General features: G+C 39.3%; 1 protein-coding gene across 1 annotated transcript in view; it reads left to right on the forward strand.

Moving 5' to 3' along the window:
- LOC309974618 (uncharacterized protein C1orf87) overlaps positions 1 to 16,787 on the forward strand; it is a gene marked incomplete at both ends in the record, with an annotated part of 111,744 nt that overhangs the window by 40,146 nt on the left and 54,811 nt on the right. The window contains 2 exon segments of the mRNA XM_082859274.1: positions 1,117 to 1,306; positions 8,438 to 8,535. Of these exon segments, the coding sequence (XP_082715400.1) occupies positions 1,117 to 1,306; positions 8,438 to 8,535 (288 nt within the window).

Here is a 16,787-nt window from a genome sequence, read left to right on the forward strand (position 1 = left end):
AGGGAAGTGGCACTTAAGTTGAGGGAGTGGAAATAAGGAAAAGCTTCACTGTGGAGAAGATAGTGCAGCTTGGATCTGGGAGGACACATACATTTGAATGTTAAATGAGTAAACATCTCAAACTAGTTTCACAAAATAAATGACTATAACATTTCATCACCCTGTTGTTTTTTGCCAATTATTTAAAGTAACAATAGTCAGTTAGATACACTATTTTAATAACTACTTACATTTGCATGCCAGGCGGTAAGTAAATAATTGTACCCAAACATTTTCTGGGTTTTCCAGATACAAAGAGCAGAGTCGAGGATAATGCAGGAAGTTCACCTGGTTCAAGATTTCCTTCTATATAGATTCCCTGGTTACAGGGATCTGGTAGGATCTGCTTTGCTTTGCTTTGCTTTGCTTGTGGCAATGGACAGTTTGGAAATTAGATTTGCTATCAATAATTATCTGGGCTTAAGAAAAGTAAGATAAAGCAGGAAAAGTAAACTACTATGGTCACTTCTAAGTTTTTCTAACCTGGAAAAAAAGAGTTAGTGGATTACAAGTTTGGTCTATGTTGTAGTTCAATTGGTTGGTACCTCTGGGAGAACAGACTGTGGGACTCACTAGAGTGGAACAGACTTTAGTCAATCTATGCAATCTCCACATGTAGTCCCATGACGAGGTTACCCAGATTTAGAAGGCCTTACTAGGTGGGTCCTCTCATTCCACAGTATGTATTGGGGTGAGAGGTGTGGTGTGAAAACACACAGCAGCTCTTTTGTTGTTGTTGTTAACATCTTTATTGGGGTATAGTTGCTTTACAATGGTGTGTTAGTTGCTGCTGTAGAGCAAAGTGAATCGGCCATACAGCTTTTTTTTTTTTTTTTTTTTTTTTTTTTTGCGGTACGCGGGCCTCTCACTGCTGTGGCCTCTCCCCTTGTGGAGCACAGGCTCCGGAGGCGCAGGCTCAGCGGCCATGGCGCACGGGGCCAGCCGCTCCGCGGCATGTGGGATCCTCCCGGACCGGGGCACGAACCCGTGTCTCCTGCATCGGCAGGCGGACTCTCAACCACTGCGCCACCAGGGAAGCCCCAGCCATACAGCTTTGAGTGGATCATCTTTTCACAGCCTTTCTCCTGCCTCTCCAAGCAGTACTGCCCCTCAAGACTCCAACTCCCAGTCAGAAGTGAACCACCACCTGTTGGAGATCCTGAAGATGGCACTAAGGGCAACCAAGGGCAAACTCAACATGGAGAATCTCAACCTGAGTTTTCGAAAAGAAGATCGCTCATTCTCTGGCTACCTGCCCCCACCCAAGGTAACCAAAATTAAATTTCAGATTCAGTCATCTCTAGAAGGCTACCTCGGGGCACTAGGTTTATAGTAAGAAGGCACAGTTATATTATTCACTAAGAATAATACATACTGAGATACATAACTGGCTAGCTTTGAAAGTAGGAGTGCATATATACTATGTAGGTTCTAGGAGCATTTATATAATGTAAGTTCAATATTTATTGTGTAAGTCTAATAATCATTTCCCAAATTTCAATCAACCAGGAGGAAAGTGATGTGCTAAAGAATACAGAATGTTTACAGTAAAAGATTTCCTCTTCCTGTTTTTACATCTAATCCCTTATATGATAAATTGGCCATCCCTTTGGAAATCAAGCAATATCTTGTTTAATAGAAATTTAAAAGTGATTAGAAGACACTAAAATAAAAATTAAAAAGATAGAAGGCACAGTTATGATCTGTGTTCTGCCTGTGGATTACATTTCACAATTGTTTGTTTTCTGTGCCCAAGAGGAGAAAAACAAGAGAGAAAAGGAATTGTGAAATGTGCAGAATTGGTCCAGGAATTACTTACACTGGGCTGTTTTACGCTAACAATAGACAATATGACAATACCAAATAATCTTTCACAATGGAAAACAAATGTTTTTCTAAGGCCAAGTGTTCATTTCTCACACCCTCTACCAGCTTCCAGTGAGGTCAGCAGGTGGTACTCTGTTCCTTAGGGACACCAAATTGTAGGGACTGATGTGATTTATTGCTAACAGAGATTAGCCTGTTGTTTGGGAGCATTAATTAACAGTGCAGATATGTTTCATGAAAGAGGATCCAGACCCATATTAATTCATATGTTGTCTTTAGGCAGACAAACTCCACTCATGAGGTTACCTTGGATAATGACCACTGTTACTGCAATTCCATTCTCAGCAACTTTCACCACCAAGCTTTACTGAGTTCTTCCTACAGTGCCAAACACTGCACTAAATGCTCTACTTACATTAACTCATTTAACACTTACAAATAAGTACAAGATCTAGGTAGATGTTATAATACCCATTTAATAAATGAAAAACAACAATAACAACGGAGTCTCAGAGAAGCCAACTGAATCTCTCAAGGACCACAGCCAACAAGAAGCAGAGCCAGGATTCAAAATACAGAAGAATACTGGAAATTGAGACACAATTAGAACTCCAATAGGCAGAATATATCTGAAAGGATATATTTGGAAGGAGTCCAGGATACAGGAGTTAGAATTCCAGAGGAGTAGAAGGAATTAGAATTTACAGACCCCCAAAACAAAAAAATCCTATAGGAAAGATTGGAAAATGCCTTTCATCCAGGTAAACAGGGGTTAAGAATTGAGAGAGTCAGAGAATTCAGAAGAACAAGTGATGTTTACTAAGGAAGCAAGGACACAACATGCTGAAAGTGGATTCTTATTCTAGGACAGAAGTAGCTTTCTCTGTGCTTTCATTTATACAGTCAAATAACCATGCAAAGACAAAGTACATGATAGTGTGTACATGTGTGTGTGCATGTATATTGTATACATGAATATTAAACATGCAAGCCTGTTTCACTAGAAGAAGTAGACAACACTACAGGAGATTCCGTACATCATAAATGGCCTTCATTATGTTATTGAGAAGATCAGTGGAAATTAACTAAGAAGGAGCCATTTCTTGTTAGATTGGAAAATACATAACAGCATCAGTGAAGTTTGAATGTTCTCAGATGCCCTGGTGGAATGGTACATAAATGACCTGAAAATCAAAATAAATTTATTGAAACTCTTTGAGCCTCAGATTTTCCATCTGGAAAAACTGGGTTCCAAATATCTTACCTCCTGTGTCTATTGTGAGGATTAAGCAAGATAAGTATGTAAAGGTACTTAGTATACTGTCTGATATATGAGGCACTCAGTAAATAGGTTTCCCTTCCTTATATTTAAAAAAAAATCTGTGTTTGGTGAAATTAGCACTGCAAAATAGCCTAAGGAAGGAGGACCTTTCCCAGGGTCAAGTGATAGCCACATTGAACGCTGGCTATCAGAATGGGCCCTGAATGTCCTCCACCCTGAGCTGGCCCTGAAAGTTTAAATTTGTGGTTCATATCCAAGGAAATAGGGCACATTTTCCTTGAAGCTGGTCTGCCTCTCATGAGCCATCTGGCATCTCTTAAGACATCTGGAACTCATTCAAAGTATATTACAGTTCTGGGAGGCATGGCAAATAGAATTCTGTTTCCCCAAAACGTGAGACAAATTGAGGCCCAACAGACACTGGACACGGCAAGCAGCAGGGATTGCACCCCCACATACTTGTTCCTGGACACAGGACTTCAGAGGAGACTGGGAAAGGCCATCTGAGTTGGAAGGGTTTCACAGACCTCCTTAAGTTTCTCACGAAATCTATGCACCCCGTGCCGAGGGGAAAAAGAGCACATCCTCACAGCCAATATTTCAGATGGTTCAGAGATCATCTGCCTCTTCTCAGATAAATAAATGCAGTTTTGAAGGGTGATCTATGGGTCTTGTCACTCGAATCAATGGCATTGTCACCATCCTCAAAGAAGAGTATAAAAATGTATCTAATATCTGTCATCCTCATTCTGTGGACTCACTCATTCTGTTCCTCTATCACATTTTTGACGCAATGATGGCTCAGGAAGAATTCCTGAGGCAACGTGGATCCACATACATTTATTTATTAACTTCCCTGACCATTATTTAAATCAGGTATAGAGTGAATAGTGTGTAGAACCTAAGAAGTTTCCAAGCATGCAGGTTCAGTTTAACACTTTTACACATAATCCATATTCTTTCATCCTCTTTCTGCTCTACATCACAAAGACCTCCCAAACTACTTGCAGACCTTCCTGCCAGGAGGAGCTGCTACAACACAGGTTGCTCTACCTCTAATTACTCTTGCTTCATTTTCATGCAACTCCCTCATTATCATCAAGAGGGAGTCCCTTTACTTAGAGAACTGGGGCTTGTGAATGTGAGGTTCACTCCCACGGCAAGACTACAGCAATGACACTAGTTTACCAAGTGACCAGAACTGTAAGACATTCTTCTGCAGTTTGCCAGGCTCCTTTTTTGTACTTAGTTGTTTCTATATCAGTACACTCTGCCCTTAAACGATAAATGGTTTTTACTAGCTTCAAATCATTCCCTTCTTCCAAAGCAATAGCCAGATTTCTGAACAATATGGCATGTTTATTCTTACATTCAACATATTAATCACTCAATGTGTTCTGTGTGATAAGACACTAAGGACAACAAACTATTATGATTTCAGTTCCAGAGTTCTCCAGGAGCTCAGGGAAAAGGTAATGTTTTAAACATGATACAATTCTATATGTAAAATGCAGTGATGGCAGTAAATTTGAACACAGAGAAGGAACACCAACCTAGCCTCACCCAAAAACTCCAGAGGAGATGATGCAAATACTGAATCTTAGAGGACGTGTGAATTTGGCAAAGAACTGGGGGAGAGCAGAGGAAGGGACAGGAAAGGTATTCTAGGTAAAAGGTGCAATGTGAAATGTCACTGAAGTAAGAGAGAACATGGCTAATTCAGGGAACTGTAAGCCATTTCATATAGGCAGAACACAGTAAATATATGGTGGCTGGGGACGGTGGGAGATGCTGCTCAAGTTGATGTTAGAATGGAAAGGAGGAACTTGTTTTTGAAGGGTCTTTCTAAGAAGTGTGAACTTTATCCTAAAGCCCCAGTGGAATCATTGAAGGATATTAAACAAATGAGTGATATGATCAAATTTGATATTTGAAAAGAGCACTATAATAGAATGTGGAGAATTAGAGGCAGAGAGAACCTTTAAAAGACTGTTCCAGTAATTCAAGCAAGAAATTATGAGGGTTTAGACCAGGGTAGTAGCAGGAGGGATGGCAATATTAAGGAGATAGAAAAGTAGGTCTTGGTGACTTAATTAGACGTAGGTCCTGAATTCAGAGGAATCAAAAATGACTCCCAAGGTTCTGGCTTTGGCAACTTGGTAGGTGGTGGTACCGTTCTCTGAGATAGGAAATAGAAAATCAGTAGTTGGGGAGGTAAAGGAAAGGATGATGAGTTCAGTTTTGAACATGTTGATGTAGGTTGAGAGCTTAAAGCTAAATGATTTAAGGGTCTTCAGTATGGAGTTGAACCCTTGGGAGTAATTAGGATTCCTCAAGGACATAATGGAAAGTGAGAAGGGAAGGTTGAGGAGGATGCTTATTGTTAAGGAGTAGGTAGATGAAGACAAGCCAAGAAAGGAGACTAAAAATAATCAAAATAAATATGGCAGTGGTCAAGAAAGTCTAGAGAATAGATTTATGGAAGTATGGCATGATCAGCCATGTCACATGCTGAGAAGAGATCTTCTGTAATCAGGACTGAAAAGTATTCATTAAATTTGAAACTGTGGAGGTTACTAATGACTTGGTAAACACAATTTAAGTAGAGTGATGGGGTAAAATTCAAATGGAACCATAAATGGGAAGGGAGGAAGTTGAGAGAGCATCTGTGCATCACTGTCTCAACGAGCATTTTGAGGAAATGAATATTTATTTTACATGTCATTTCCTAAATAACATAAATATTTTATTTACATTTGCTTTTTAAAATGTCGTTATTGAACGAAGAAACTATACATAGCCAAACATTTTCTTATTGAACAAGGGACATCCTAATGAATATGGATTTTTTAAATAATCCTAGATAACACTAAATTGCCAGGATTTTCTGGTAGATGTTTCTATTGCTCTTCCACAACTGTCACTGTCAGTTCCTAGCAGCTATCAATCAATCTGCTTCTAGGAACCCTGATGTACTATTTCTAATCTGCTGTTCATTTAGCCTGGAGCAAAACTCAATGTTGCCAGAAGTAAATAAACTGTTTTTAGAATAACGTCTTAATATTGATGCTTAAAAATACACTAATATGCTCTAATTATGAGGATAAGTCTATTTTTATTTATTGAGTAAAATGGCATAATGTGACTAATTTCTACCTCTCTCAATTTATTTTTTTCCAACCTATGCCCATACACATTCCACTCTTCAGGACCTTCAACTCATTCATTCATTCCTAATTCATCCATGTATTCATTTATTCAATAACTAGTTTTCAACACTGTGCTAGGAATGGTGATAGGAAAATGAAGGAGACGCAATTCCAGCCCTCAGCAAACCACTGTCTTTTAGAGAAGCTCTCATAAACAGGTAGTTACTGTCCAGTGAAAAGGGGTATAAAACTATAGTAGGGTGAATTATGCCAAAATACATGCAGTTTATAAAAAGCACCATGCTCTTTCTCACCCATCATTTATACATGCTTTTCTTCTGTCTGGAATTATACTCAACCCCTTTTTCTTCTGGCAAACTATTATTCATTTTTTTCATGTTTTAAATAGATCTTTTTCCTTCCCTGACATACTCTTCTACAGCTAGTAAGTAACATGTGCAAGTTTCTAACCCAGATTGGCTGTTTCCTTGCATAAAGACAAATGAAAATTAGCTTTTTGTCACTGTATTAAAATCTAGGTTATATTATTCAAGTACGGTCAGACCAACAGATCAGGAGATGATTGCCATTGAAAAGACAGTTTGTTACTCAGTTCCCAAGAGGAGGGGAATGGAACACTGCACAGGCCACATGGGGAAGCACCAGGAGGTTAGGAGGCAGAGAGGATGAGGGAAAATGTGGGCAAGAGCCTTTATTGTGGGATGGGTGAGACGAGTAAGAAGGCTTAGGATTGGCTAGTTTGAATAATTTCAGTGGGCTCAGGGACATAAGGGCCATTCCTAGTTGCCTAGCACTTGGCCCTTGAGTAATTAGGACATGGAAATAGTAGCCCAAAGAAGTAGTTGGTTTGCAGATGAAAGACACACTTGCAAGCCAGTCCTTCACTATCTCTAGGAATTGGCTAGCCCTGGGAGAGAGGCAGTCTCTCCAGGATCAGCAAGGCCCCATGATGTCAAGGCATCAGAATAAAAAGACATGCTTAATACAGTCAGTGTATGGAAATTCCTCTAAAAATAATAATAGTAGCTACAATTTTTCCAAACACTGAATTAGACATTTCTTTTCTTTTCTTTGCCCCTTTCTTCCTTCCTTTACTCCTCCCTTCCTTCTTTTCTCTCTCTTCCTCTCTCTCTCTTTCTTGTTCTCTTGCTCCCCTTTCTCTCCTTTCCTTCCCTCTCTTCTCTTCTCTCTTTCTTCTATGTCCCTTCTTCTTCCTTTTCCCTCTCTTCCTTTTCTTCATTTCAACAAATATTAATCAAATGTCTACTAAAATCCAAGCATTATTCTAACTGCTTATTTTCTCTTGAGGAGTAGAAAATACTGGTCTTACTTAGTAGATGAAGTAATTGGGAATAAAAAGGTTCAGTAACTTCCTGAGATCACACAAATCACAGGCAGCATATCCGGTGTTCAAAATTAGTCATGTTTTATTCTTAAGTCTCTATGTTTAAACATTATGCTAAACACAGAACACATACTATCACAACCCTAAAACTTTGATGTGTTTGAATCTAAGTATCACCCACCCACCAACTTCAGAGATGAACTTGTTTGTCAGCTGGATTCAGAAAATATTAAGTACTTGGGAAACTGCAATGACCCTTCATTCATCCATCCCACAAACATTAATTGAACACCTGGTTTCTAGACTAAGTTTCATCATTTATTAACTATGTGACATTGAGAAGGTCACTTAATCTCTCTAAGCCTTGATTTCCTTATATATAAAATACAGATAGTGATAGTAACCTTACTAGTACAACAAGCTTCTTTGGTAAATCAAAGTAGTTGTAAAAAATTACTTTGTAATTTACTTATATAATAAGTGTGTATAATTTCTAGGTCTGGACCACCCATTCCATGGCTGACAAAAATGTAAGATCAGCATTTCAAAGTTCAGTGGCTTCTGAGTAATGAACTATATCTTTGTGTCAAGCAACTAAAAATTTGCTGGTGATGCACATTCAGTTGGACATTCTTGTCCTAAATGGTATCTTAATGGTATAATGCACTCCTGGTTATTAATTTTTTGTCCAAATTATATAAGTTCTAATTATAGGAGGGAAATTCAAATCTTAATTTCATTATATTGAAATTTTAAATCTTTTCTTATTTGCAGGTCAGGGCTATATGTGGGAAACATGGATTGTATTTGACTTTGAGCCTCCTGGAAACATTGCTTAACCATCAAGATTTGGGTTACCAGGACGAAATAAAGTAAGTTGATTTTTTATTCACACGGTCCTTTATTAGAATACCAAACACATAGATCTGTATTCAGGCTAGAAGTTTTATGTATGAAGCAATCAATTTTATCACCTAAAGATAGAGTTAAGGAATGTTTGCTTATATTAAGAACAGAGGATCTTCTTGGTCATAGAAAAACAAAAGCAGTAAACTTCCGCTTCCAGTTTACTGGTAAATGGTAAATCAGATGTACCATTTCACCCTAAAAAAATAAAAAATAGAACAAAATATATGAAGCAATATTTTTCAGACTTCGGACATCAGGCAGCATAGAACAGTGATTCCTGAGAGAAGGAAATGAAGTAAGCTCAGTTTACTGAACAAGAAGAGGGATTCCAAACTGAGCCCAGCATTCTCCTTGAGCTAAAGGGACAGAGTATGAAGTTCAGGAAGCCCAAGAAGGCTAGAATGTCCAGTACAAAGTAGCAGCAAGGGGAGATCCCCTAGGGGTACTTTCTGGAGATTTCCAAAGAGTTGCCCTCATGTCTTCATGTGAAGACTTGGCTAATGCATGCATTTGAGGAAACTACACAAGGCCAGAGAAAGAAACACCAAAAGAAAAAGGTGGGGGAATTTTTAGATCTCACACAGATTTGGGAATAGTTCATATTTCCACCAATCAGAGAGAAACACATGTGGCATTGATTAGAGTCCCCAGAAGGGTATTGTGCTGTAGTGGAGCCTAATACATGAGAAATTGGAGTCTCAGAAGGAGAGAAGACAAATAGGGGGAAAGAAAAGAATGTTGAAAAAACAATGGCTGTAAGTTTTCGGAATTTGAAGAAAACTATAAAGACATGGACCTAAGAAGTTTAATGAAATTCAAGTATTAGAAATTTGAAGTAAGCCATACCAAGGCTCATCATAATCAGATTGCTTAAACTAGCAGTAAATAAAAAACCTTAAATGCACAAGAGAAAATGACAAATTACACATAGAGCAGCAAAGATAAGAATTACAACAGAATTACAATTTATCATTAGAAAAGATGTAAGCAATAAGACAGTGGAAAAACAACCTTAAAGTATTGAAGGACGAAACTATCAATCTGGAATTCTAAATCCAGCAAAACTATCTTTCAAAAACTAATGGGGGGGGGGGAAGATGGCAGAAGAGTAAGATGCGGAGATCACCTTCCTCCCCACAGATACACCAGAAATACATCTACACGTGGAACAACTCCTACAGAACACCTACTGAACACTGGCAGAAGACCTCAGACCTCCCAAAAGGCAAGAAACTCCCCACGTACCTGGTTAGGGCAAAAGAAAAATGAATAAACAGAGACAAAAGGATAGGGACGGGACCTGCACCAGTGGGAGGGAGCTGTGAAGGAGGAAAGGTTTCCATACACTAGGAAGCCCCTTCGAGGGCGGAGACTGCAGGTGGTGGAGGGGGAAAGCTTCAGAGCCGTGGAGGAGAGCACAGCAACAGGGGTACAGAGGGCAAAGCAGAGATTCCCGCACAGAGGATCGGTGCCGACCAGCACTCACCAGCCCGAGAGGCTTGTCTGCTCACCCGCCGGGGCAGGCAGGGCTGGAAGCTGAGGCTTGGGCTTCGGTCGGGGCACAGGGAGAAGACTGGGGTTGGCTGGCGGCATGAACACAGACTGCAGGGGGTTAGTGCACCATGGCTAGCCGGGAGGGAGTCCGGGGAAAAGTCTGGACCTGCCAAAGAGGCAAGAGACTTTTTCTTCCCTCTTTGTTTCCTGGTGCGCGAGGAGAGGGGATTAAGAGCGCCGCTTAAAGGAGCTCCAGAGACAGGCGTGAGCCGCGGCTAAGAGCGCGGACCCCAGAGACGGTCCTGAGACGCTAAGGCTGCTGCTGCCGCCACCAAGAAGCCTGTGTGCCAGCACAGGTCACTATCCACACCCCCCTTCCAGGGAGGCTGTGCAGCCCGCCACTGCCAGGGTCCCGGGATCCAGGGACAATTTCACCGGGAGAACGCACGGCGGGCCTCAGGCTGGTGCAACGTTATGCCGGCCTCTGCCGCTGCAGGCTTGCCCCGCACTCCGTGCCCCTCCCTCCTCCTGGCCTGAGTGAGCCAGAGCCCCCGAAGCAGCTGCTTCTTTAACCCCATCCTGTCTGAGGAAGAACAGACGCCCGCCGGCGACCTACATGCAGAGGCGGAGCCAAATCCAAAGCTGAGCCCCGGGAACAAAGAAGAGAAAGGGAAAACTCTCCCAGCAGCCTCAGAAGCAGCGGATTAAAGCTCCACAATCAACTTGATGTACCCTGCATCTGTGGAATACCTGAATAGACAATGAATCATCCCAAATTGAGGAGGTGGAATTTGAGAGCAAGATTTACGATTTTTTCCCCTTTTCCTCTTTTTGTGAGTGTGTATGTGTATGCTTCTGTGTGAGATTTTGTCTGTAGAGCTTTGCTTCCACCATTTGTCCTAGGGTTCTATCCATCCATTTTTTTAAAATTGTTTTTCTTAATAATTATTTTTTATCTTAATAACTTTATTTTATTTTATCTTATTTTATTTACTTTATATTCTTTCTTTCTCTTTTTTCCTTCCTTCCCTCCTTCCTTCCATCCTTTCTCCCTCCCTCCCTCCTTTCTTTATTTCTTTCTTTCTTTCTTTCTTTCTTTCTTTCTTTCTTTCTTTCTTTCTTTCTACTTCTACTAATTCTTTCTTTCTACTTTTTTGCCCTTTTATCCTGAGCCATGTGGATGAAAGGCTCTTGGCAATACAGCCAGGAGTCAGTGCTGTGCCTCTGAGGTGGGAGAGCCAACTTCAGGACACTGGTCCACAAGAGACCTCCCAGCTCCACATAATATCAAATGGCAAAAATCTCCCAGAGATCTCCATCTTGACACTAGCAGCCAGCTTCACTCAACGACCAGCAAGTTACAGTCCTGGACACCCTATGCCAAACAACTAGCAAGACAGGAACACAACAACACCCATTAGCAGAGAGGCTGCCTAAAATCATAATAAGTCCACAGACACACCAAAACACACCAACAGATGTGGACTTGCCCACGAGAAACACAAGATCCAGACTCATCCAACAGAACACAGGCACTAGTCCACTCCACCAGGAAGCCTACACAACACACTGAACCAACCTTAGCCACTGAGGACAGAAACCAAAAACAATGGGAACTACGAACCTGCAGCTTACAAAAAGGAGACCCCAAACACAGTAAGATAAGCAAAATGAGAAGACAGAAGAACACACAGCAGAGGAAGGAGCAAGATAAAAACCCACCAGACCTAAAAAATGAAGAGGAAATAGGCAGTCTACCTGAAAAAAAATTCAGAATATTGATAGTAAAGATGATCCAAAATCTTGGAAATAGAATAGACAAAATACAAGAAACATTTAACAAGGACCTAGAAGAACTAAGGATGAAACAAATAATGATGAACACCACAATAAATGAAATTAAAAATACTCTAGATGGGATCAATAGCAGAATAACTGAGGCAGAAGAACGGATAAGTGACCTGGAGGATAAAATAGTGGAAATAACTACTGCAGAGCAGAATAAAGAAAAAAGAATGAAAAGATCTGAGGACAGTCTCAGAGACCTCTGGGACAACATTAAATGCACCAACATTCGAATTATAGGAGTTCCAGAAGAAGAAGAGAAAAAGAAAGGGACTGAGAAAATATTTGAAGACTTATAGTTTCAAAAATATTTGAAGACTTATAGTTTCAACTTATAGTTGAAAACTTCGCTAATATGGGAAAGGAAATAGTTAATCAAGTCCAAGAAGCACAGAGAGTCCCATACAGGATAAATCCAAGCAGAAATACGCCAAGACACATATTAATCAAACTGTCAAAAATTAAAAACAAAGAAAACATATTAAAAGCAGCAAGGGAAAAACAACAAATAACACACAAGGGAATCCCCATAAGGTTAAAAGCGGATCTTTCAGCAGAAAGTCTGCAAGCCAGAAGGAACTGGCAGGACATATTTAAAGTGATGAAGGAGTAAAACCTGCAACCAAGATTACTCTACCCAGCAAGGATCTCATTCAGATTTGATGGAGAAATTAAAACCTTTACAGACAAGCAAAAGGTGAAAGAGTTCAGCACCAGCAAACCAGCTTTACAACAAATGCTAAAGGAACTTCTCTAGGAAAGAACACAAGAGAAGGAAAAGACCTACAGTATGAACCCAAAACAATTAAGAAAATGGGAATAGGAACATACACATCGATAATTACCTTAAATGTAAATGGACTAAATGCACCCACCAAAAGACACAGATTGGCTGAATGGATACAAAAACAAGTCCCGTATATATTCTGTCTACAAGAGACCCACTTCAGACCTAGAGACACATACAGATTGGAAGTAAGGGGATGGAAAAAATATTCCATGCAAATGGAAACTGAAAGAAAGCTGGAGTAGCAATTCTCATATCAGACAAAATAGACTTTAAAAGAAAGACTATTACAAGAGACAAAGAAGGACACTACATAATGATCAAGGGACGATCCAAGAAGAAGATTGAACAATTGTAAATATTTATGCATCCAACATAGGAGCACCTCAATACATAAGGCAAATACCAACAGCCATAAAAGGGGAAATCGACAGTAACACATTCATTGTAGGGGACTTTAACACCCCACTTTCACCAATGGACAGATCATCCAAAATGAAAATAAATAAACACAAGCTTTAAATGATACATTAAACAAGATGGACTTAATTGATATTTATAGGACATTCCATCAAAAAACAACAGAATACACATTTTTCTCAACTGCTCATGGAACATTCTCCAGGATAGATCATATCGTGGGTCACAAATCAAGCCTTGGTAAATTTAAGAAAATTGAAATTGTATCAAGTATCTTTTCTGACCACAACGCTATGAGACTAGATATCAATTACAGGAAAGATCTGTAAAAAATACAAATACATGGAGGCTAAACAGTACACTGTTTAATAGTGAAATGACCACTGAAGAAATCAAAGAGAAAATAAAAAAAATACTTAGAAACAAATGACAATGGAGACACGACGACCCAAAACCTATGGGATGCAGCAAAAGCAGTTCTAACAGAGAAGTTTATAGAAAAACAATCCTACCTTAAGAAACAGGAAACATTTCGAATAAACAACCTAAACTTGCACCTAAAGCAATTAGAGAAAGGAGAACAAAAAAACCCAAAGTTAGCAGAAGGAAAGAAATCATAAAAATCAGATCAGAAATAAATGAAAAAGAAATGAAGGAAACAATAGCAAAGATCAATAAAACTAAAAGTTGGTTCTTTGAGAAGATAAATAAAATTGATAAACCATTGCCAGACACATCAAGAAAAAAAGGGAGAAGACTCAAATCAATAGAATTAGAAATGAAAAAGGAGAAGTAACAACTGACACTGCAGAAATACAAAAGATCATGAGAGATTACTACAAGCAACTCTATGCCAATAAAATAGACAACCTGGAAGAAATGGACAAATTCGTAGAAATTCACAACCTGCCAAGACTGAATCAGGAAGAAAGAAAATATGAACAGACCAATCACAAGCACTGAAATTGAAACTGTGATTAAAAATCTTCCAACAAACAAAAGCCCAGCACCAGATGGCTTCACAGGTGAATTTAGAGAAGAGCTAACACCTATCCTTCTCAAACTCTTCCAAAATATAGCAGAGGGAGGAACACTCCCAAACTCATTGTACGAGGCCACCATCACCCTGATACCAAAATCAGACAAGGATGTCCCAAAGAAAGAAAACTACAGGCCAATATTACTGATGAACTTAGATGAAAAATCTTCAAGAAAATACTAGCAAACAGAATCCAACAGCACATTAAAAGAATTATACACCATGATCAAGTGGGGTTTATTCCAGGAATGCAAGGATTCTTCAATATACGCAAATCAATCAATTGATACACCATATTAAAAAATTGAAGGAGAAAAACCATATGATCATCTCAATAGATGCAGAGAAATCTTTCAACAAAATTAACACCATTTATGATAAAAACCCTGCAGAAAGTAGGCATAGAGGGAACTTTCCTCAACATATTATAGGCCATATATGACAAACCCACAGCCAACATTGCCCTCAATGGTGAAAAACTGAAAGCATTTCCACTAAGATCACAAGACAAGAACAAGACAAGGTTGCCTACTCTCACCACTATTATTCAACATAGTTTTGGAAGTTTTAGCCACAGCAATCTGAGAAGAAAAGGAATCCAAATCGGAAACGAAGAAGTAGAGTTGTCACTGTTTGCAGGTGACATGATACTATACATAGAGAATCTTAAAGATGCCACCAGAAAACTACTAGAACTAATCAATGAATTTGGTAAAGTAGCAGGATACAAAATTAATGCACAGAAATCTCTGGCATTTCTATACACTAATGATGAAAAATCTGAAAATGAAATCAAGAAAACACTCCCATTTACCATTGCAACAAAAAGAATAAAATATCTAGGAATAAACCTACCTAAGGAGAAAAAAGACCTGTATGCAGAAAACTATAAGACACTGATGAAAGAAATTAAAGATGATACAAATAGATGGAGAGATATACCATGTTCTTGGATTGGAAGAATCAACATTGTGAAAATGACTCTACTACCCAAAGCAATCTACAGATTCAATGCAATCCCTATCAAACTACCACTGGCATTTTTTACAGAACTAGAACAAAAAATTTCACAATCTCTATGGAAACACAAAAGACCCTGAATAGCCAAAGCAATCTTGAGGACGAAAAACGGAGCTGGAGGAATCAGGCTCCCTGACTTCAGACTATACTACAAAGCTACAGTAATCAAGACAGTATAGTACTGGCACAAAAACAGAAAGATAGATCAATGGAACAGGATAGAAATCCCAGAGATAAACCCACGCACATATGGTCACCTTATCTTTCATAAAGGAGGCAAGAATGTACGGTGGAGAAAGGACAACCTCTTCAATATGTGGTGCTGGGAAAACTGGACAGGTACATATAAAAGTATGAGATTAGATCACTCCCTAACACCATACACAAAAATAAGCTCAAAATGGATTAAAGACCTAAATGTAAGGCCAGAAACTATCAAACTCTTAGAGGAAAACATAGGCAGAACACTCTATGACATAAATCACAGCAAGATCCTTTTTGACCCACCTCCTAGAGAAATGGAAATAAAAACAAAAATAAACAAATGGGGCCTAATGAAACTTCAAAGCTTTTGCACAGCAAAGGAAACCATAAACAAGACCAAAAGACAACCCTCAGAATGGGAGAAAATATTTGCAAATGAAGCAACTGACAAAGGATTAATCTCCAAAATTTATAAGCAGCTCATGCAGCTCAATAACAAAAAAACAAACAACCCAATCCAAAAATGGGCCAAAGACCTAAATAGACGTTTCTCCAAAGAAGATATACAGACTGCCAACAAACACATGAAAGAAAGCTCAACATCATTAATCATTAGAGAAATGCAAATCAAAACTACAATGAGATATCATCTCACACTAGTCAGAATGGCCATCATCAAAACATCTAGAAACAATAAATGCTGGAGAAGGTGTGGAAAAAAGGAACACTCTTGCACGGCTGGTGGGAATGTGAATTGGTACAGCCACTATGGAGAACAGTATGGAGGTTCCTTAAAGAACTACAAATAGAACTACCATACGACCCAGCAACCCCCCACTACTGGGCATATACCCTGAGAAAACCATAATTCAAAAAGAGTCATGTACCAAAATGTTCATTGCAGCTCTATTTACAATAGCCAGGAGATGGAAACAACCTAAGTGTCCATCATCGGATGAATGGATAAAGAAGATGTGGCACATATATACAATGGAATATTACTCAGCCATAAAAAGAAACGAAATTGAGCTATTTGTAATGAGGTGGATAGACCTAGAGTCTGTCATACAGAGTGAAGTAAGTCAGAAAGAGAAAGACAAATACCGTATGCTAACACATATATATGGAATCCAAGAAAAAAAAATGCCATGAAGAACCTAGCAGTAGGACAGGAATAAAGACACAGACCTACTAGAGAATGGACTTGAAGATATGGGGAGGGGGAAGGGTAAGCTATGACAAAGTGAGAGAGTGGCATGGACATATATACACTACCAAACGTAAGGTAGATAGCTAGTGGGAAGCAGCCACAGAGCACAGGGAGATCAGCTCGGTGCTTGGTGACCACCTAGAGGGGTGGGATAGGGAGGGTGAGAGGGAGGGAGACGTAAGAGGGAAGAGATATG

This window comes from Leucopleurus acutus (genome assembly GCF_964270905.1).
Source record: "Leucopleurus acutus genome assembly, chromosome: 2".
NCBI lineage: Eukaryota > Metazoa > Chordata > Mammalia > Artiodactyla > Delphinidae > Leucopleurus > Leucopleurus acutus.